Source organism: Strix uralensis, chromosome 1 (assembly GCF_047716275.1).
Source record: "Strix uralensis isolate ZFMK-TIS-50842 chromosome 1, bStrUra1, whole genome shotgun sequence".
In the NCBI taxonomy this organism is placed as follows: Eukaryota; Metazoa; Chordata; class Aves; order Strigiformes; family Strigidae; genus Strix; species Strix uralensis.
Window position 1 is genome coordinate 55641210 of NC_133972.1, and position 22981 is coordinate 55664190.

A 22981-nucleotide genomic window follows, 5' to 3' on the forward strand; every position below is an offset into this window, starting at 1 on the left:
ATAGACCACAAAGGACAAAATATGCTCTTTCATAAGTGTGTCTCTTGATTCAGTGTCCACAACTCCCTCAGCTATTTTGTTGTAAAAATGTTCATAAAAAGTAGCACTGCAAATCTGTTCTCCACTTCCTTCTACCTATAAAGAGGGCTAAGGAGGAGGGGCACTTTCTCCTTGGCAATTACACATGCACTCAGTATTAATTTGAACAAGTAGAAAAGACTTAATAATAAAAATGTGAATAAAACCATCCATGATCATTTCCAAACTTATTTTAATTTCAAATCAAGCAATTTTAATAATTTCAAAGCAAATCTAGTCAGTCTTTGTGTTAACAGGGGGGAAAGAGTACAGAAACCAGAAACACGTGTTTTTTATCTTTACCTTATAAACTGCCTGAAACTCTTCAGTAACAGCAAAGATTGTCTGAATATTGTTCTCACTAAGCTTCTGTACCAGATGAGCAATAGAAGGATAATCCTATAAAAATCAAGCATAAATGCAATTCAAATCTGGGACACATGCTCGAAAACAATCAGAAAGACTCTGACATCATAAAAACAAACCACCTTTAGAAACATACATAAGACTTCTAACTAGCCATCTTATGTCACAGTTTAAACCAAAGTAACCTGAAAACAAATTGAAAAGATTCCATATATGCCCCATGAAGGTAGGTGCTTTTTCCACAATAACATTATTGTATTCCCTGACATTTAAAGTCTTCAGGTTAAATCCCTAATCTCAATGTTCTCAGAAAATTACCTTTGGTAATTTTCCATATGACTTATCTCAGTGAAAACCACTACCTTTTGCACTGTTTTGTAAAGAAAAGACTCAATAAAACTGAATTAATTTTAGGCTTTTACTGAAAAATAGCTCACATAACTTTAGGAATATATGAACACATAAAATTTGTAAAGCTTATTGTGTTTACCCCATTCAGTAAATATTCTTCTTTTCACATTTTGTCTGATCTACTTATCAACAAACTATGAGTCAATGTTGTTAAGCATACTTTTATCATAAACTTTGCAAGATTTCAAGCTGTCTTAAAAACACCTACCAAGAAGCTCTCTATTTTACATTATTTTTTACAGTAGTAAAATACTTCTGACTTTCTGACTAACAAAATGATAAAATAATGGGACAGAGCCACCAGTTTGCCAGTGGACATGCAGGGTTATTAATTATTTAAAAAGTTGAAATCCAACAACAAAAATCATAGTGTGAAAGTTGCCATTTCTTGAAATTTTCCAATCAAGACTGGATTAATTCTTGCACATCTGCTTTAGTTAAGCTAAACTCACTTGATGCAATACAGAGGTAAATGGGTAAAGTTCAAAAGATGTAGCGATCTGAAACTATACTAGGCGACCTAATGAGTTTTTTTGACCTTAAGCATCACAAAGTATTAATTTCTCTAGAATAAGATGTAAAGACTTACATAATAGTGGCTCATTGTGTACATATTATTTTCCAGATGACATTTCCCATCATTTGGTAATACAATTCCACCAAGTTTACCATCTCCTGCAAAGTGAAATCCAGCATCTGTGGAAAACACTAATAGTCTCGTAACATTTCTCCAGCCAATTTGTTCCTTGGGAAACAAAAAATGGATTTTTGGTATTTTGCACCAATTTATTTTATAGCATTGAGAGATAAAAGACAGACTTTGGAGAAGCCATACTGCAAAAGTGTCACCCTGGAAATCATATAATCCACTCAAACCTTAAAAGCACTTGCACTTAATTGTCTGCTCCAAAACATCTGTTGCAGGCTTTTCACCAAAGGCAAGAAACGTTCTTTTTGAGACATACTTTGGTCTGTTCAGTTTTCACTAGAGTATTCGAAGAATGATAAGTTTTTAGAAGTTGGGCATGTCTGTCCAGTTCTTCAATGCCAAGTCCACTTCTATGTCACTACCACACAGCCTGAGCACAGCGGACATTAGCATGTAGAGCACTGCCGCAGTCTCGAACTGGAAGATTGTGGCTTGCCTGACACTAGGCTCTGAAGAATCATCAGGCTTTGACATTCTAGTCCAGATTCGTATGCAGCATAGTGCTTGCCAGATGAGTGCCCTTTTTCACTGTCCCACAAGCATCCTGGCCCACAACTGCAGGGCCTAATTAATTCTGTAACCTACCCTTTCCTATTTTTTAAAAATTCTTCCATCAAGTTGAAGTTCTAGTTAATTTAAAGAGATAAGACCATATAAATGTGTCACATAAATACCAGTTACCACTGTGTTGGGTTTGTGTGCCAAGGTTCAGGTGGGGGTGGGCTACAGGGGTGGCTTCTGTGAGAGGCTGCTAGAAGCTTCCGCCATGTCTGATAGGGCCGATGGCAGCCGGTTCCAAGACAGACCTGCTGCTGGCCAAGACCAAGCCCATCAGCGACAGTGGATAACGTATCTGGGATAATGTATTTAAGAAGGGGAAAAAAAAAAAACCTGTGCAACTGCAGCTGAAGAGAGGATTGAGAATATGTGAGAGAAACAGCTCTGCAGACACCAAGGTCAGTGAGGAAGGAGGGGGAGGAGGTGCTCCAGGTGCTGGAGCAGAGATTCCCCTGCAGTCCATGGTGCAGCCCATGGTGGGGCAGGCTGTGCCCCTGCAGCCCTTGGAGGTTAACTGGGGAGCAGAGATCCACCTGCAGCCCAGGGAGGACCCCACACCGGAGCAGGTGGATGCGCCTGGAGAAGGCTGTGACCCTGTGGGAAGCCCACGTTGGAGCAGGTTTGCTGGCAGGACTTGTGACCCCCTATGCTGGAGCAGTCTGTTCCTGAAGGACTGCAGCCCATGGAAGGGACCCACGCTGGCGCAGTTTGTGGAGGACTGTCTCCCATGGGAGGGACCCCACGGTGGAGCAGGGGAAGAGTGTGAGGAGTCCTCCCCCTGAGGAAGAAGGAGCAGCAGAGATGATGTGTGATGAACTGACTGCAACCCTCATTCCCCATCCCCCTGCACTGCTGGGGGGCAAGAAGGAAGAAAAATCGGGAGCGAAGTTGAGCCTGGGAAGAAAGGAGGGGTGAGGGAAAGGTGTTTTAAGATTTGGTTTTATTTCTAATTATCTTACTCTGACTTGATTGGAAATAAATTATATTAATTTTCTCAAGTTGAGTCTGTTTTGCCTGTGACAGTAATTGTTGAGTGATCTCTCCCCGGCCTTATCTCAACCCACAAGCCTTTTGTTATATCTTCTCTCACCTGTCCAGCTGAGGAGGTGGAGTGATAGAGTGACTTCGGTGGGCACCTGGCATCCAGCCAGAGTCAACCCACCACAACCACCAAAAATAAACAACAACAAAAAACCCAAAAGGCTTATGATTAATACTGTTAAAATAAGACTCTAGATTGTTTTAGAAAGTCCTGACTCCATTGATCAACTGCAAAAATAACACGATAACAAAGCAATAAACTCAGTTATCACTTTTTTGGGAGTCCATGTTGTACAGGTCCATAGAATGGTCTGTTAGACTACGGAAATGAAGAATGCAGTGATCTAGATCAGATCTTCAAAAATAAACAAAAACCAGGTTTCCCTCTACTTCTGTCTGAGAAGCTAGTAGAAGTTACAATCCACCAAACCATTCTGAAGCAACAACTACAAGAAGCATATAAAGCTTTGAAATAATTTGAGAGTAGTTATTTACTCAGCATTTCATACACTTTTGAGCAGAACTTGACTCTGCTTTTACAGCTAACTTTAAAAACTTTGTCTCTAGAACGCATCTTCAGCTGTGAATGTGACCTCTAATTGGCACTTTCCCATTTCCTGGTTCCATTCACTCACTAGAGGTCTCTATGAAAGACAAATACATGCATCCATGCAGTCTGCCTAGTCTGTCTTGCCTTGCTAGCATGAGATGACGTGTTCAAACATCAGCCACCATAAAACACTAAGGCTGTATTCAAACAATTTTAATCTAACAGAGTAGTAAAGAAAACTAATACACACTTACCCCACAAACTGCAACCTGCATTATTGCATCAAATCCACCTTCAGGAGAATCTAAATTCCCAGAAATGTGCTGTTTACCTACAAGCTCATTGAATTTATTTCCTTCACTGGTAAGGCTGAGCACATTTTTATAGCTAAATGGACTCGTACAGTTCTGGTCACCTGTACAAGGATTTCTGAGTTTGGCTGGTGTTGTACTTATATATGGCATCACAGTTTTCTCCACAAAAGAGCCAAAACCTAAGACAGAACAACAAAAACCCTATAAGTTGAAGAATGGAAGTCTCTTATTTATATTATGACACAACAGATTGCAAGTAGCTGAACTGACATCAGAAAGAGCTCTCATACTTGTTTATGTTCCACTTTCTCCATAAACATCAAGTACTCTCATGTTCCTCAACAGATTCTATGTATTAAAATATCTGCCATAATACTGCTAATTTAACAAAACCCCAAACCTCTTCATACACAGTCATGTGAAAAACATCAGGAAGGAAACTTGATTTTTATTTTTTTTTTAGAATAGGAAAATCTTTCTTACCAATTCTAAAGTCTGAAGTTATTTTTTCCATTTCTAACATCAGAGCAGTTCCAAGACTTTTCACATTCTCTAAATCATCTTTCATAGAATAGGAGAGGTCCATAAGATAATAAAGGTCAATGGGGTAGTCTTCAGCTCTCTTAAATTTTAGTGAAAATGTTTGAGGTTCCCCTGTTTCAGAGATTAAACAACAAATAGAAACCATTAAAAGTTCTACAACTTCACTAGGAAGAAAAATGCCTTTTTAAGGAAAAGCTTTGAAATACTGATGGAGGTTTTGAACTACAGATGAGTGATTTTTTTCTCCTGTAAATAAAAATGCTTAACATCAAATTAAGATGAAAAAAATTTCAAGTACTTCTTTCAAATGTTCAACTTCGTACTTCCACAGTATTTTATCTTTCCGTAGAAAATACTAGCCTGCCAAAAATCAAGCCTCTCTTAGTTGCTGCAATTTCAAATCTTCATACTTGCGATATTTTAACAAGATTCCTGTAAGATCTAATAGCACAAGTTTTCAGTATCTATTTGCATCCAAGATTACTCAAAAAATTCTCAGGGTTTTAGTTCAAAAAAACTCACATTCTTTAAAAAGGTTTATAAAAGAACAATCAGTTCTGGATGGAATATTTCAAATTACTTTACATCAAATAGAGGCTGAGAGCACAGAAACGACAGCGAGATAACAGCAAGTTACCATTTGTTGCAATTGTAAGCCCAGACCCTCAGTTTTGCCAAGAGAAGCCTGTAGTCTCAGGCTGTGACTCAAGATACTGAGTGATTAAAGAGTTTGTTGATATCTTTCTCTTCTATCAAGCTGTAGTCTCAAGACTCTGATGTTGAAAGACACTGCAGAAGAATTACACCCCCTGCCGGAAAATGGAAAAGTATTCTTTTGCCTGTTATATATGAAATAAGGAATAGAATTGGAAGTTTTCCCCCCCCCCCACTCCTCTCAGTCACTCAAGTTAAATGGTGATATTGCAGCTGCTGAAGTCTGCTTGGTAATTAGCAAACATTTGCTTAATATGAGCAAAATTAGCAAACTGGGGAAACTCTTAGAAGGGCAGCATGGTTTTCATAAGAAAAAACCCTGCAAAAAGAACAACCACTAAAACCAAAACCTAAAAACTTTATATTTTCCTTAGCTACTGTTTTTGAAAAAGCCTGCAGAGAAAGCAAATATCCCCCTCTGTAAGCACACAATCCGTCATCAGAGAACTTATGAACAAAAAAAGTGCTTATAAACAGAGTAATAATTTTTGGGCTAATTAGGTTCTGGTTGTCCAGGTCCCTCGTATGTTCTGATGCAGAAACTTCCATGTCAAAAGAGGAATAATTTGGTTTGAAGCTGAAAGGGTCACATTAGAAATAAATAGGGACAATACCAAAATTGCAAAATAACATTCCTTTCCTCTCCTCATCACGCTAAGCTTCTTCAGATCATCTTGCATTTATTAAGGCAATTACTACCAAGCAGCTGACGCTGAGTGCAGGCTCTTATTCCAGGTAAGTACAAGGTAGCTGTTGAATGCACCTGCAGTACCTGCAATCTCCTTAAGGACAACCTCCATTGTGCTCAAGTACTGTATGAGCTACTAGCCCTGTTTTTTTTCCCCTCATTTGAATGAAATAAAAGTTCTCTTTAGGGCTGGAAATGGTACACAACTACTTTGTTCTCATTACTGTAGGCCTGTGTCCACATCTTTAGCCTCTGGAAAGTAGTTTATGTAGCAATCCAAAAATCTTGCTGCATAACTACAAAACCATTCAGTTCAGACACGCAGACTTCAAGCATCGACAGTACTTCAAGGAAAAGCATATGCTCTCATAACTTCTCTAAGTTTTTGCTCACTCCTCGACTTTCATTCTAAGAAGCCACACTATAGAAAATAACCTACAAAATACTGAAAACAAAACAATTTTACCTTTTTGATATATGTATCAATCCATGCTGTATCTATTTTCTCCTAAGTTCTATTGGGAACAAGTGATAATATCTAAACTTTCATAAAAATCAAACACTATTTGGAGTATCTAAACACCTGGGGCTGACCTGAATGGCTCTGCTATCATTCAGGTTATCTGAACAATAGTAGTTTCTGTAAATGGTTACACGTTCAAAACAAAAAATGCAGATGTGGTGGTGACAGAAAAATCATCCCAAGACTAGAATGAAACCGTCCTTACCGACTCTGAGTTTCAGTACTAATTTTTGTGGCTGGATCTGTGTAATGGCCTCTGGTTTCAGCTTCTCTGCAGCACCTATCTTACGATTCGTTACTTCTCTATCTTCAAGCACCTGTTTGTCACCTCGGGGATTTTCTATATCTTCCATAGGACAGCCTTTACTCTTTAGTGCTGCCAAGTCATCACATCTGGCAGATGTTGGTTCTCCTTCTTGCAAAAAGTCCTAGAAAACACAGGCAAAAAAGTATCAAGTTTACAGCTATCTGCAATTTGTTATACTCTACCCACAATAACACTTTAAAAAAAATTATAAAGATCAGCCATTAAACACACAGTCCTGAAGTATGTTAAATTATACTAAATACATCGGTGACTATTATTTAGTCCAGGAGTTTGCATCTACTTATACTTATCTGTCTGTAAGATGTAAGTAAGATGAAGAAAAAAAAAAAAAAAGTCGTCCAATGTCACCTCCGACATAACATCCTCTGGCAGGATATCCTTTTAAATTGGCTACTCTAGAAGTGATAGCAGGTAGAAAAAGCTCTCATCTTCACGTAGTCATCAATAATGTGAACCTATTTGTACAGCCTACTTGGCAACTATCCTCCCTTTTAACGTTTTTTTTTAAAAAAAGGTTTTAATTAAAGATTATGTAAGTGTACTTTGGTACTCCACAACAAAATGGCAATATGCTGACAGAGCAGGGGAAAGGCAGACGACAACTCTTTTATTTTGGGGAAATTCAATCTGAAAGTGAGATCCATAAGCAAAACCAATATGTAACTTTGTTCTGAACAACAAGTTACCATTACCTCAAACTAAAAAAAGCTTTAACCTCAAATATAAATAAATAAGGCTTCTAACTGAGAAACTTCACAATTCTGGTTTGTTTTTTTTTTCCCCCCCACAAAAATACACATATAAATAAATATATCTTAAAGCTTGTCAGTTTTTGGTGAGTAGGACCTACAATGAATCTGAGAGCTCAAGGCCAAATTTTAGTCAGTTTAATCAAATGTTTAAAGTTTGTAAGCTGGTTTGGGAGATAGTCAGTAGGTACTATATGGAAATAAATATACATTTTCATCTTCTAGCAAGAAACAGGAAAATTTCCCAGTTTTCAGTAACAAACTGGAGAGCAGCTGTAGAAAACATTTTCTTCTGTTTCTAACCTGAAGAAGACACTTCATCATACACTGGTTAAATCACACAATTTAAGCTTGTCTTACATTTTGTATTTCTGAATTTATTTTTTAATTATGTAAGAAAGCACTCTTTTTATGTTTCATATGGAAACAAACCACCCACACCAATCTCCTTCCTCCCCCCCGGTCTACCAACAACAAGAACCTAAAATCTTAACATCTTTCTTCTATAAAAGAAAATCTTCAATCTCTTCCCCTACTCCACCTCTGTCTGTCTAAAATTACCTCTTACTCTAATGTCACTGGAAGAATATAATTAAGCATACCCAGACAGATTTCACGATGGAATGATTTTAAATAACCGTAAGACAGCCTGTAGGGTCTGTATACACTTAAGATTTAAAAAAGGAGAAGTAAACACATTGTGAAAAGCACTTATACCCAAATCAGGACATCAGGAAATTCACAGTATCTGAATTTTTAAGTACAAATAAGCATCAAATTGAAGATTTGAAACAGTAAACTATTATTAATGAAAATAGACATTTCTATACAGCTAAAGTATTTACTAAAATTTGAAACCAAGGGAAAAAAAATCAAACCATAAAAACAACACTTACTATTTTTTTACACCAACCACAGTTTGGTCCTGCTTGTATACATTCACCACATGATTTTGCATTAGCTTTTATGCAGTCACTTCCACCTAGCAAAGAACACAAATCAGTCAATTTATAAAAAGTTGCCAGCAACAACAGAATTTTAGTTTATTTCATTCTGGCTTTGTAAACTAAATTCTAACTACAACCAGGTTATTAACACGAGATATGATTGACATATTGCCATTAGCATGCATCTAACAATGATATATTTATCTATATAAATAACTGCTAAATATATATAGTTTCAAAGCAATATTAAACTGCTGCAATGAAATCAAGTGACTTACCTTGCTGAGCAAATCCATTCCATATCAAGCAACAGAGGATGCCAGCCCATGTGACCAATTTTAAATTAGTCTGAAATACAAAAACAGAACACCAAATTTTATGATTTATCGTAACGAGTAAGCAAAAAAAAACAACCAACACCACCAAAAAAAACCAAAGCATGAAACTGCTGACAGGTAACTGTTTCAGAAGACAAAAGGAACATGGAGCAGATGCAAATCAAATTATCTTAGTTGTACTAGCTGGACAGCTTTGCTCTAATACAACCATGTTTGTGGGCTAAACTGCATTTAGGTGGCCTCAAACAGGGTAGCTTCTTAAATTATTTTGAAATACTCTTATGCTAGGTAAACCAGCAAGCTATGAGAAATTTGGAAATGCTCTTCAGTTGGTGGTGGGAAGAACCCAAACCAATCTATTAACATCTTATAAAAAAATATTTATGCTCTGAATGTTATCAGAGAGAGACTTCTAAATAAAGATAACACAGAAACACAAGACGGAAATGGAGTTTCTCTGTTAAAGTCTCTGTTTTAAGATAAACATCAAGGCCCCTTACAAAATATTTTCCTCAGAATCTTCAAAGGGCATTTTACAGCCTAACTTTGCACCTTATACTCCAAACTAGAAATTTTGTCTCACAATACGAAACATAAAGCATCTTTGATATAAACTCAGCCCGTTTTTCTTCTTTAGACAACATCCTTATTAAAGAAAAAACACTCTACACTTTGTTCAGTGCTATAAATCTTAATGAAAGCTTGGCAGAAAAAATAAATACATACAAACTATATAATTATACACATTATGAGACAAGATTTGAATGTTTATATGCCACAATTTAGGATTACTGACTTGTCATTTTCCCTAATCAGCAGTGAGACTTCACTCCTTACTACAGAGCTAGGATTACATTCTAAAAATAGGTTTCAAATAGACCATTTTTTCCTAAATTTTCTTCCACTCTAATAGCAGATAGTCAGTGAGGGTCAGTTGTCACATCTTTGAAATTTTGGTACTGTTTTAAACTCCATTTCTCTTTTATTCCTTGTAAGAATTCTGAGAACTTGGACAATAGCTGCCAATTTCCTTGGTCATCCTAAAATGTTGTTGCTAATTAAGGCCTTTCCAGTCATCCTGGAAACATCAATATTATTAATGCCTTTTTGTTCTAAAAAATATCTTGCAATATTGCCAAGGAAAAGTGAATTTGGCAGTCTTCTAAAACGAACCTGTCATTTTCTAGAAGATGTACTATTATTCATACAAATTAGCAGCAAAGTGAGCAATGCTTAAATTAACACAGCAGTTGAGCTTTGATTTTCCCACACTGATTTGAGGTCATTCATAATTGTTACTTTGCACATCCAGCCAGACCTAACGGAGAAGGGAGAGCTGCTCTAAAATCTGGTGGAGAAGGTTTCAAACAGAAGCCAATCCTTTGCTAACAAATTGTATCCAGCAACAGTATTAGATGGTTCATATTTTTCTGATAAATCATTTTGGCCCACTCTTCAGTGGATGCCGTAGCTAGAGGGTGGTGGGGAGTTTAGACACAGGAGAATCAAGACAATTTGCTGTGGAATGACTTTGCATTGCACATAAGAAATTACTGATAAAAAAACCAAAGAAATAATTGAACTGTGCATTATACCTTAACTTTTGAACATTACTTATTGCCTGAATCTAATTCCAATTTTTCCCTCTGCCCATTGCTGCTGAGGTGATCAGTCCTTCATTCCCAAAAGCTCTCTTTCACGAACACTTACTTCCCTCAAATGAAAGGATATTTTGTTACTCTAGAAGCAGTTTTGCTTTAAGTACAGACCAGAATGGGGTGGGGTTTTCAGTAAGAAAAAAATTAAGCTGCTGGCATCAGTTTAGTACTGTCTTTTCTGTTAGTCAAAACAAGAAAATTATAAACAGTTCACCTTTTTAGGGCAGACCAGCAGCGGATGCACAGCGAGCCCATGCAGACTGTATAAATAAGTCAGCAAAGATGTGACACAGTGCGAAAACTATGATTAAGAACATTTGGAAGAGAAATGTTCCTGTGGAAATGCATCCACGTGATGAATGTAGTTCTGGGCACAGATTGCCCATAAAGTGAACAAGGAAAATGTCCTCTTCCATATATGGCCAAGCCAATGCCTCTCCCAAAGCAAGCCGCCTGCCCTCCGACACATGCTAGCTCGCTTCCTCTACCTCCACTGCCTAATAGCTTTTCCATCTGCTGAGTTTTGGAAAAACTCGAGTAAAGGTTTGCTAATTTGTATTCAATTCTGATTGTTCTTTAATGCAAGCAAAGCAATGCACATCCTCAGGCTCCAGACCTCCTCCTAGCCACTGCAGCAGCCTGGTCACAACAGCGTCAAATACATTCTCCTGCAAGTCACTGGTTAGTGCTGTGGATTGCCCTGTTGCAGATTTCTCTATTCAGGGAATAAACCAAAACAAAGAACGCCTAACTACACTAGACAGCCAGAGGAAGCCTTTGGAAACAGTTGGTGGAGCTGGAACTAAACCCCATGTCAGCATTCAACCACAGATGATGGGAACAGAAAAGAACCCATTGTTACAAGAAAGAAATGAATTTTTTTGCGCAACGTTTACATATTTCCTATTATACTTGTTCTCCCCTTTTTAATTAAATACTTGAAAATTATCCCAGAATCCTTGAAAAAGTGATGTTTTCTTCGCCTCTCAAAAAAAGCAGCTCAAAGCTTACAAAAGGTAAGCTTGCCAAGAACTGAAATCTCTTCAATAACTATATCACCAGTTGGATCTTTTTAAAAGGCTGCAAATGGTGTGCTGTTGAAAAACTGATTTTAAAATTATTTCTGCACATTTGTGAACCGTACTCTATTTTTGTTAAATATTTTAGGAAGACAAACATGGCCATAACCTCGAATGTTTGGACTCGTTGCTTTCCAAGTTTTTTTTGCTAACTGCCTCTACAAACCGTAATGCTTGAAGAGAATTTTTTCTTTATAAAACCAGTTTTGATGGAAATCTCTGGAGCTTCTAATTTGAAATGAGAGACTCATTAAGTGACAACAGGAAAAAGGAAGGATTATTTCTCCATAGTGAGACTAATTTTGAATTTGCAAATCAAATATTTAGCACCTTTGTATTCTGCTAATCATCAAGATATCTAGAAATTAAGTTAACTACTCCACAGCAGTAAAGCCTTTTGCAACTTTGAAAATTTCTTAGAACAGCAACACCACCTGTGCAGAAAATTAACTGGGCAAATGGGATCAAGAAAAAAAACCAAACTGTAAGAGTTATAGAAACATTGATTCATTTGAAATGAAATATCACTGGCTATGCTGCTGTCCTCTCACCACTCTTCAGCTCAGCATTTCACCTCACCTGACGCAGGCCACAGTTTATCCCAAAATTAAGACAACATTAACAACACGTTAGGCCACTGCAGTATTATTCTACTCAGCCGAGCAGCTCCTCAGCTGACCCAGTACTCTGGCATCCACCAAGCCAATGCCAAGCAAAGGAAAACACTACAAGGCATAGTCCCTACTGCATACTGAAGTGTGCCTTGCTGCAAAGCTTTCTACTGAAATACATAACCACACTTCAGACCACGGGGGAAACATTTAAATATACAGTAAGAGTGGAGTTGTGCGGGAGCCACCTTTTTGAGGCAATAACCATACAGTCTACTTATTCACATCCCCACACACCACTCTAATTACACTTTTAAACCTAGAAATGAATAAGCATCTCACACTTTCAAACTAGCATTCGTGCTTCCCGCAGACTGACACCTCTTTGCATCAGCTGCGTTTTCACAGGTTTAAAGCTTGATTCAGAAATGCTGTATGGAATTGATCCCTCCTAGAGCTGAGATTATGTTTACAGCCACTTTCACCTAGTGTAAGGATGGAAAGTCACTTAAGAAAGCCACCCCATCTTCTTTGTTGATTATACACCCCTGGGAGGTTGATTATTCTTACTGCTTTCCTTTCTGACCAGTGCTAGCATTAGTGCAGCCATCAAGGAGCAAGCGAGGAAAAGATCTGGCTGAAACACTAATTCAACAAAGAAAGTGGCTAGTTTCAGCCATCTGGGTACAAAAATGCTCATCCCGGCATGGTGGAGGTGGCGAGATGGGGATGGAGAAAAAGAAAACTGGGGGGGAAAAAAGCAAAGGATACTGCTTCTCAGCCACAGAGATCTGGCTGTATGCTGGACTACAGTGGTCACAGTCAGCCCCCACTCCCAGTCATCCAGGCTCTGGTTATAAAAAGAGCAGGAAGAGACATGTTTCTAAAATAAGCAAAATTAAATAGTCTCTGGAGACACCCGTTTCAGGACTTGATGGCTACCCTGCTAAAAAAGTTCCTTCCTCCTTCACTCCAGAAGGTTTACTGACTTCAGCTGAGGGCCTCACTTTTCTGCATGAATTTTACAGACTGGCAAGAAGGAACCCATTCACACTTCTGAAAAAAATGGAGGAAAAAAAAAGACACAGCAATTTTTCTTAACTGGAGAAACCAAACAACCCGGGTGACGTGGGACAGTAGTTATACGGACACTACAGACCTCTAGCAATGACCCACATCTCTGTCAGCGCTCCTGATGGCCAGAACTCCCACAACGGACGTTAAGTACAAACCCAAATTTGACGTGACACGCAAAACTCTGAGCACATCTGCTTGTACAGCAAATGAAAGTGGTAAAATGGCATCCTGTTGCTCTGTCTCGAGAGAAGTATATTGCTCAGAAAGACACAGGTACAGAAATTAAAATATCTCACACCAAGGAGTTATTTCTGATTAAAACTTCCAAGTTTGTGGTGTAGATTTTCCAATTAATCTTAAATAGGCAATTCTTCATTTGTGACATTAACAGCTATGTTATTTACTTAATCACTGTAAATGTTATTGTAATACTGAATTACAGCTGGGATACACTGCTTGCACAGTAAATTCCAGGACCACCAGATCAAGAAACAACATGATGCATTCTTCTTCATGGAAGTGGAGATTTGGGGTAAACACTGATGGTTGAAAAGCAAGAAATTTTAATCAAAGAACCAAAACCTTAACCCACCCTGCAAAACTATTTGTTCCCTGGATGTGGACCAGCCCTGGGATGGCTGCCTTTCACAGACAGGCTCAGCTCCCAGTCTTGCACCATCAGAGATGAGCTAGCGGAGTATCCCCACATAGGGGTAGTGAGCTTAATGGAAACAGTCAATATAGACAATGACAGTGCAGGACTTTGCAGCACCCTAATCCAAATTGAAATGCTAGAAGACTGCTTTCAACAGCCTATCTATCTACCAGCATGGCTCATCAAGACCACGATGTTCTTTCCTTCCCAGCAACTTCGCAGACATTAAACGTAGCAGGTTTTGAACTGCTTGCAGTAATATGGAAAGAATGGGACATTAACCCAGATTAATGTGCAAAATAAGAAATTCTTTAGCACTGAAACAGCTTTTACACAAAAAATTCATCATATCAAGACTGCTTACTCAAATTGTGTCCTGAAAAAGCTTTAAGGCATAACCCACTTCAGCTACCGTAACACTACAGGATAAAAGAATCAGTACTATTTCACACTGGACTTAATTTCTCTCTGTCAGTTATTATCTCTAAGTTAATGGAATAAAACAAGCAGTCACCAAATACTCACGATAAGCACTTCCACAACCACTCTTGTTTTAGTGGAGCATCGTATGTTAAAATAATATATAATAAACCAGTTAGGACTTACATTTTAATCACAAAGAATTAAAATCTACAGGAAACTAATTTTCTGCTTAGGTGAGGGAGACTGCTCCTCCAGTACGGTTATCTGAGGTTATCTATCTGCCACAATTAGTGCATGTCACTGGTTAGTTCAGTGGATGCCCCTGTTGGGTTGGGAGTCCAAAAAAAGAGGAGAATACACATTTCGGCATGCCAGAACCACAGAGAAACATATCACAATTCTGCAGACTCTGCATGAAAACTACTGTACCCTCGCCCTCTCTGCTTAGTATGGCAGACAAACATACATGGTAACACAACTGGTTTGCTAAAACTCTCAATTACAGTGCATTACTACCCATAGTTTATTCACAGCTCTAAAAAAATTCTCAAGAGATCAAGTTGCTTAAAATTCACCAAAAAGGACTGGATTTAATGGGAAAAATCAGTAAGCATTAGGCTCTAAAATAGACTTGTGGGTCCAAAACCACTACTGAAAACCCAGCATGGACACCTGCATCACATCGCCTCTTCAGCTGAATACATGAAAATGTTCATGTACAAATACCAGCAGGCTGAGGCCACAGCTCATGAGAACAGATCTGGAAGGCTGTTCATGGTACAGGATGTTTGTTAGTTTATACAGGACACAGCTGCTTCAAGACAGAACAGCTAACTTCATGAGCACTCGCACAGTTTGACCATATTACTCCTTTTATAGAGAATTTATTGATATTTGTTTCTGGATTTCACAGGAGCCCTCAACTTATTGACAGTTCTAAATAGTGGAATGAAAAGCAATTAGGTACTTTTCTGAAAATTATTTTTTGGTCTTGATTTGAATTACTGAGTGGAAACAAATCCACCCAAGTTAGGTGCCTGGCTGCAGGGAGAGGGGTGGAGATGGAGATTTTTCTTGATAGAACACATAAGTTTCCTCTATAATCAGAAAAAAAGAGGTACTGATTTCAGAACAACTGCAGATGATAACATTTTCTGATAGTTGTTATCTCTCCGCCTTGAGAAAGATAAAACATGTAGTAGATGCAGTTGTGATAGTTCACATGACAGAGGGTGGTAATGGTTCCCAGGTACTTTACAGCACTGAGGCATATCCAAGAATAAGATAACTGGGCTCCAGTCCCTCCTCAGCCTCAAAGCATTTGAATTCACATCTCCTGGGAACGCTCTATCACCCTACAGGATATATGAGTAAGAGCACTGTCTACTGCTCTTTATTAAACCAAAGCTGCTATGCTACCAAGAATGGAAGGCATGGAGACAGAAAACGAGCTGATAAAAGTTTTGACTCTTGTTTATCTACTGAAGCACTCAGATGGCGGAAGGTGGAAGAAAGACGTAAGTGGGTTCCTGATCCTGTTCCCGGTAATATGTATGTACACACACAGAGCTTTTACAGCTTATTGGGATAAAAATAGTCTTGGGACCATGATTCAGAGTGTGAGCTTTATTTCTTTCTCACCAAATTCCCTAACCAGTAGAAAGTGAAAGAAAACAGATGTATGTTCACACTCAGACACAGAAGAGACCTTTGACTGCAAACCTCCTGCAGCATGTATGACTACTCTGGCTAGTACACAGAGCTGAAATCCCTCTCTAATTGCAGAACTGGCCAATCTGAACTATGAACTGAAAGAAGTTAAAGTGAATACTTCCCCTCCAACAAGCAACTAAAGGCAGCCAGGAAGCTTCTGGTGAAAGCAAGGAGAGACCTACTGAGTTTAGACTTCTAGGGAATGAAGCAAACCTATTAAGTCAGGACAGATTACATACCATGTTTTCTTTCATGACACTGTATTTCTATACACGTTTTCATTAGCAAAATCCATTGATAATTTCACTTAATGACAAACTCCTGCAACTGGCTGCAAACCTAAATAATATCACAAACAAAACCAAGTTGCATAGTAAATTGTAAAGAATACTAGTGCTGCTAAAGCCTAATCAGTTTGCCTTTTCATAACATATTTCTATTTAAGAAGTCACACAAGTCCAGATTTCATGCTGACAATGGTGACAGAAAGTAAAAGAATGAGAAAAGGTGCTCAGGAACATCATGAAGATGCTGTCACGGACAAAGAGCCTTTACCTGTCAAGTCAGCAAACCCTAAGCACAACCTTGATCTCTTCCCTTTGTTCTAATGCCTTTCAGAGAGCACTGTGGCGCAGGCTGGACTAACACTGGTTAGTCAGAATCACTTTTGAAGTAGGGATCTTGTTTCATGTTGTATATGTACATACTGCCATGCACAGAAGGTTTGTAATTAATGACTATACCTCCTTAGTACTATCATACAACCAATAATTATTAATTTAAGAACACTGCTGTATTAACCATCCTTGTCCCTAGTTTGGTCCTAACACAGACAAAGAGACTATGTATTTAACGGATCAAGAAAACGTTATGTCATAAATCAGTTAGGTTAATGGTTGGACTAGATGATCTTCAAGGTCTTTTCCAACCTAGATGATTTTGTGATTCTGTGATAATTTGAAGCTAAGATTCCACAGTTTAGGAGTTGCTTTGGAAAGCATCTTGATGCTTGAAAGGCAAGTAGTGCTTAGACACACCTCATGTGAGCAAACAACTCACGTACGATCATCACATATAGGAAACCATTTAAGAGCCAAATGAAGTGGTGCTCTTTCTCATGAGAATACTATTTTTTCCACATATGTTTGTTTAGATATTTTTACCAGGCAATTATCCACAGACTGCAATTTATAGGGTAAACACTGACAACTGTATTTTTGAAAACTAAACTAACAAACAGGTGTATTGTGCTTAAATGTTCCACATCAAATTAGGAGAGAAATACAACTCTGCATATTCTCAAGCAGACCAGGCAGAGGCCTGCAGCTACATGTAATTAAAAAAGTAAAAGCATATTGCTGGTGTTTATTATCTATGGCTTATACCTAGTTTCAACTAAAACATTTGCATCTTTTTCTGAAAAGCTAGTTTGCAACTACTTTTTGCTACTCTACACCTCTCAAACTACTGTGCTTACTGAAGTCTGGAATAAAAAAGCAGAACATTTCCCTCCACCCCCCATCACACACCTGCATTCCTCTCTTTCACTAAGAAATCCTATGTCAGTGCATCCTGCCCACAGAAAGCTGGGATTCCTACAAGGACATTATGAAGCTCCTTGAATTTTAACCAAGGACAAAATAATAAAACCTATTCATATACTGCTTATGCGAGCATGCAAGCACACCACAAAGACAGCACCTCTCTAAGGCTAAACAGCTAACACCCGAAGCCCACAGGTACCATACTGTGGTTGAAACTACTGTTTTCTGTATCTACAGTGGCTTCTATACACGTGCACCTTGAGAGCTTCCTCTTTAAGGACAAATATATAATGAGGACATGCAAGTGTTAAGAACCAAACCACCAATTTCTTTTCCCCTTAAAACCATCACTGTTAGCAATACCCATTTTCCACACTCTTGCCAACAGAAGTTTCTAGTAGTTCACATCCATCACAGCCTTAATGACTCCAAGCATGCTGTCTCCTTGAATTTGTAAGAATTCTCACTGTACTCAACCTCACTGTTAGCAGTAGGCATTTTTCCATATTTCAGGTTTTTCATTATTGCAAGCACCTCTTTACATAATTGTGATTAAAAGACGAAAAAAATAATCTGTTGTTTCATCACTTTTCAAATGCTTTCAGACCCATCAGTCATTTTTGCCACAATAATTGAATTTCTCCTCTTGCTTAACGTGACACCTTTTTCTTTGCGGGGGAGAGTGTGAATTGAATATTTAGCTTGTTTACATAGGTCTTGCCAGTCTACAGGACTTCTTGGCTAAATTTAGCATTTCCATCTCAGGCAGATTACAATTAGGAATGCCACATAATGATTTAAGCCATTCTAGTAGAAAACACGGGTGTATGTTCCTTGTGGTAGTATTAAATTCCCCACACACTCTGCACCACTTACTACTCCCATAAAGAGACTATTTAATTTTGTGCAACTTAAACCTCATATTCATCCACACAGGGGGAAATGAAAAGTTTAGTTAAACATATAAATATAGCTCTTACACAGCTTACTGTAACTGACGCTTCCGAGGCTGTACTGCCTTAGTAATATCCACGACTGTCCCAAAATCTGGCTAAACTTACTTTAATACAAGCTTTTCTTTTAAAGGAAAAGAACAGAGGCATGTACATTCTTAAGTAAAAAGCTGGAGAATTTAAGTTAATACAATGTCTCGCTCATCTATTTCTTTAAGAGAAAACAGTTGCAAACATCTTGCTGGCTATCGTTGCAGGTACTGCAGGAAGCCAGAAGCTGACACACCGCAAAGGGCAAACTCAGCGGAAACTCTGTCGTTACATGGCAGTGTTCACCCACCAGTAGCTATCATTAACACCCAGGGTACAGTTTCAGCAACCAAAACCAAGATGAAAGCTAACTGTTGCTGAAAGAACAGCAGTGCTACAGCATCCCCACCTCCAAAAAAAAAATCCACCCTCGCCCCTGCACTCCCACTGGTGGACCACCCCGCCACCATCCCAAGGCAGCTTTGCTTGCTGGGCTGGCAGAGCAATACCCTGAGTCACCCCTTTCCCCTCCACATCAAAACCCATTTTCCGTAAGACTCAGTGAATGAACCAGACCTCCACATGGACAGAGGAGTGCTGAGGAAATATAAAGTGGCAGGTGGCTGTCAGGCTGACTAACCTCCAAAATTACACCAGGCTCTTTGAGTACTGCTAAACCAGCCTAAATCCAGGCTGTCATGGGCCCACCTTCCTTCCTTGCTGGCCTTGAGTGGATTGCTTATGAATGCTCTGTAACACAGCCAGCCAGTTTGGGGAGTCACTCTGATTTTATTTTCTCCAGTAGATCATTAGAATTAATTAGTTGGCCAAAGACAAGCAAGGAACAAAACACTGAAGGTTTTTCAGGTTTTTTTGTTGGTTGGACTGTTTGAATTTTTTTGGGTTTTTTGTTTTTGTTCTTTTTTTTTTTTTTTTAATTCAGGATTTGAATGGCAAGTATGTAGAATAATGCTTAGATAGTATCCAAATATTTAATTGCAAGGTTTTTCAAAAGAACTCACTATTCTAACACAATTTATAATGACACTTGTACTGAAATAACTCTCATCCTCAGCATACTTTAACATTGGGTAAGTGGTCAGGAAAAATGAGCATGCAGAAGTAATAAAAAAAAGTCATCCCACAGAACTACATAAATCCATATAAACCTGTATCAAGCTATGAGATTTCTTAATATATATTTAATTCTATATATATTTAATTTCACATATGTATGTTTTACATATATAACCAATAAAGATTATTAATTCAATGGTAGTGATAACTAGCTAGGTATAAGCACACAGTGAAGCAAACAGTGGACTTCATCCAGATCTTAATCCTGAAGTTTAAGCACTTGAAAAACTTCACCAATCTTAGGAAAAAAATTACTTCAACCTTAGAAGGTGTCTTTTTTTTAAAAGAACAGAGCCATCACAAAGTACTTTACAAAAAGCAGTACTTGCCTGAACAACCTGCCTATTAATACACTTCTGCTGCTTTCCAGAGAAGGATTTTAAGCCTGCAGTCCACAGGCTGCTTCTAAGAGGACTGCAAAAAGTAGTAAAAGATGAGGTTGCTCAAAGTAGCCAAGTAGATCTACCGGTCTGCCACTACTGAACGGAGACAGCTCAACTTCTCTGGGCCCTAAAATTCCCCACTTTGCACACTTCATCTATCTGGTGCCAACCACGGATGATACTTTCACCTCTTAACTGAGACAGTGGAACAAGCTGAGCAGTAACTCCTTGCTGAGTTATTTCTCACCTGATCTAGCAAGCTAAGATGGATTACTCAAGTCAGAAGAGCACTGAAGCATGCATGAGCAGATACTGTTAGGTTCCACAGCAGTTTATGCCAGCTTATCTCTGGACTACCAGTCCCACTCTCCTCTTGCTGTCAGCTGCACATTTTCCTATTTTCCCCCTTGGTGTGAAGCAGGTCACTAGTAACGCGTGTCGTCACCCAGTTGAAACAGCTGATCTAGCTGAAAATTAATTTTTTGCCAAGCTCTTTTTCAACCAAATCAGCTACTTCAATGACTTACTGTACAGCCTTATGACTTCCACCGCTGATACAAGGAGGATGGCAAGACTGCACAGCTAAGGCAGGAGGGACAGTTAAGACCTACATTGGTATACATTGCTGCAGAGCCATGTTCCTATGAAAATAAAGCACATTTTTAGTTGAATTTATGGTTCAAGGGCCACTGGAACATTTTACGAAACATAAAATTCAAGTAAATTTGAAACCACTTGTCTGCTGTGGAGTTTTGCATTCTTGCTAATGAGTGACCGCTTTTTTTTTTTAAACTCTGCGGAGAAGTAGTATTAAAATTGCTTCCAGCTAAAAGCAAATATTAATCATATTAAATACAGACATTATTCATCTAGAAAGTGAAACTGCATTGTGAATTATGCACCAAAAAGAGTCAGTATCTGTGCAAGCATTTTTATTACTATCTAAACACCCTCCAGTCTGGTCAGCTGGCAGTGATAAAAATGTTGGCAATCTTACACACTACAGTTACTCTTTAATGTTGAAGTTGAGTTTTTCACTGAAACTGGGGATATCAGCAACATGGCTATGCAACATTTTAGTCTAGCCTTTGAAAAGTTATGTAAACAGCATCTGTAGTGGAGGAAGATAATACATACATAGAAAAAAAATGTTTATCATTGTTTATCAATTTTATGATGCATTTTAGACAACCTATAGCCAATATGTACAATATGTTCTTCTGAAAAAGGAAATTTGCTGCTTCCTTTTTTACACTCAAGTCCACACCCAGGAAAAATTACACTGAAATTCTTGAACATTGATTTCTCACACAGATTTGTATTTGCATAGAAATGACAAAAACAGAACAAAAAATTATTCCCCATTTTTGAACTATGCAGTAAAAGCAAAGAACAAATGTTACCTCCTAAAACATTACATTTACAAATGGTTTTGGAAAGGCACGTAAGTTACATTCACGCACACCTGATAGGCAGATTTTTAATATATTCTGACACAAAATGAGCAAAGTGACCTTACAAAAACTGTCAAGCCTCTATTTTATGCAGATGGGCTACAGTATGCCTTTCAGCATCGGGACAGTTTTTAGCTAGCACCAGAAAGTGAGCACATTAACATACACTAAATACAACCTTGCAAAAGCACAAAAAAAACCTCAGAGAAGGTAATTCCTGACTTTACCCTATGCCCACCAAAACTACCTTCCTAATACACAAGAAAATAAAACATCAGTGTAATACAAAAAAAAACCCAGCCAGAACACACTGGCAGCACATAACCAACCTTGCTTACCCTAGTAAATCTCGTGGATGATGCTAGCAAAGATTTCCTCATTTCTCCTTTTTATTATCAGAAGAGGGAGCATTTCACTTGCTGACTGGACAAACACAAAGTCTTCAGCCACTCCACTATCAAAGACGTGGTAATAATATGAGAAGTCATCCTGATGCAAAATTTAATCCCAATTTAATGATAACCAACTACTAAAATGTGTCATCTTTTGATCCCTGGGAGAGCGCTTTTTATTTAACATCAAAAAGATTACGTTCTTTTGTATTTATCTCCACTTCAAAAACAGACTTTCCTTTTATCTGTACCCATCTTCACAAAAAACCCTTTCACCTATGATCTGGAAAACCGGACAGCTGAGGGTCTACGCAGAGCTTGGATGCTGCCCAATTAAAACTTGAACAACTGAATCTGCAGAGGATGCTGGCCAAGCTACTAGAATGCCAGGTCCTTCACATGACCTCCTATGGTCCCTGATATGCTCCTAACACTCAGGTTACCCCACAACTCACTCGTAGAGCATCCTGTGATCTGCTTTATGGCAGCGCAAGGCCACAGATCACTCCCCGTGGGTCCTGCCAGCCTACAAAGACACAGAGCAGACGAGGACAGATCAAACAGCTAGCTGCACAAGAGGCAAACACAACTCTCGGTGCCAATGCCCGTGGTTAGCACCGTTTTAAGATGCACTAAACTACAATTCCACCAAAGAAAATTAACAAACCCTAGAACGACAGCTTATCCTCCATTTTCCTTTGCAAAAGGGAACCGCCCCCCGCATCCTTATCTCAATACTTACTTCAAGGTCAAGGTTATGCCAAACCAGACATCCCCCTCTCAAGTTTGTTTTTCAAAACCACAACCTCAGGGACAAAGTACACATTAATATCCAAGATACTACCTTTGACTCACAATATCACCATTTCCTAACTGAAATACCGATTCTTTCTACATTAATCTAATACAATTATTTTTCTTCTCTTTTAAATAACCACAAATCAGTTATCTTTGCATGAGGGTAAGTTCAGTGTTTCAGTTCAGCCCAATATATAATTATTGTTTTTCTACCACA

The 22981-nt window shown here is 38.4% G+C and overlaps 1 protein-coding gene across 2 annotated transcripts in view; it reads right to left on the reverse strand.

The window, feature by feature from the left end:
• ITGB1 (integrin subunit beta 1) overlaps positions 1-22981 on the reverse strand; it is a 46685-nt gene that overhangs the window by 17551 nt on the left and 6153 nt on the right. For both annotated transcript variants that reach the window (XM_074867505.1, XM_074867514.1), the window contains exons 2-8: positions 8798-8867; positions 8469-8554; positions 6701-6923; positions 4511-4681; positions 3968-4206; positions 1445-1600; positions 382-477 (exon numbers count right to left, since the gene is read on the reverse strand). In XM_074867505.1, the coding sequence (XP_074723606.1) occupies positions 382-477; positions 1445-1600; positions 3968-4206; positions 4511-4681; positions 6701-6923; positions 8469-8554; positions 8798-8867 (1041 nt within the window). The remainder of the gene's footprint in view (positions 1-381; positions 478-1444; positions 1601-3967; positions 4207-4510; positions 4682-6700; positions 6924-8468; positions 8555-8797; positions 8868-22981) is intronic.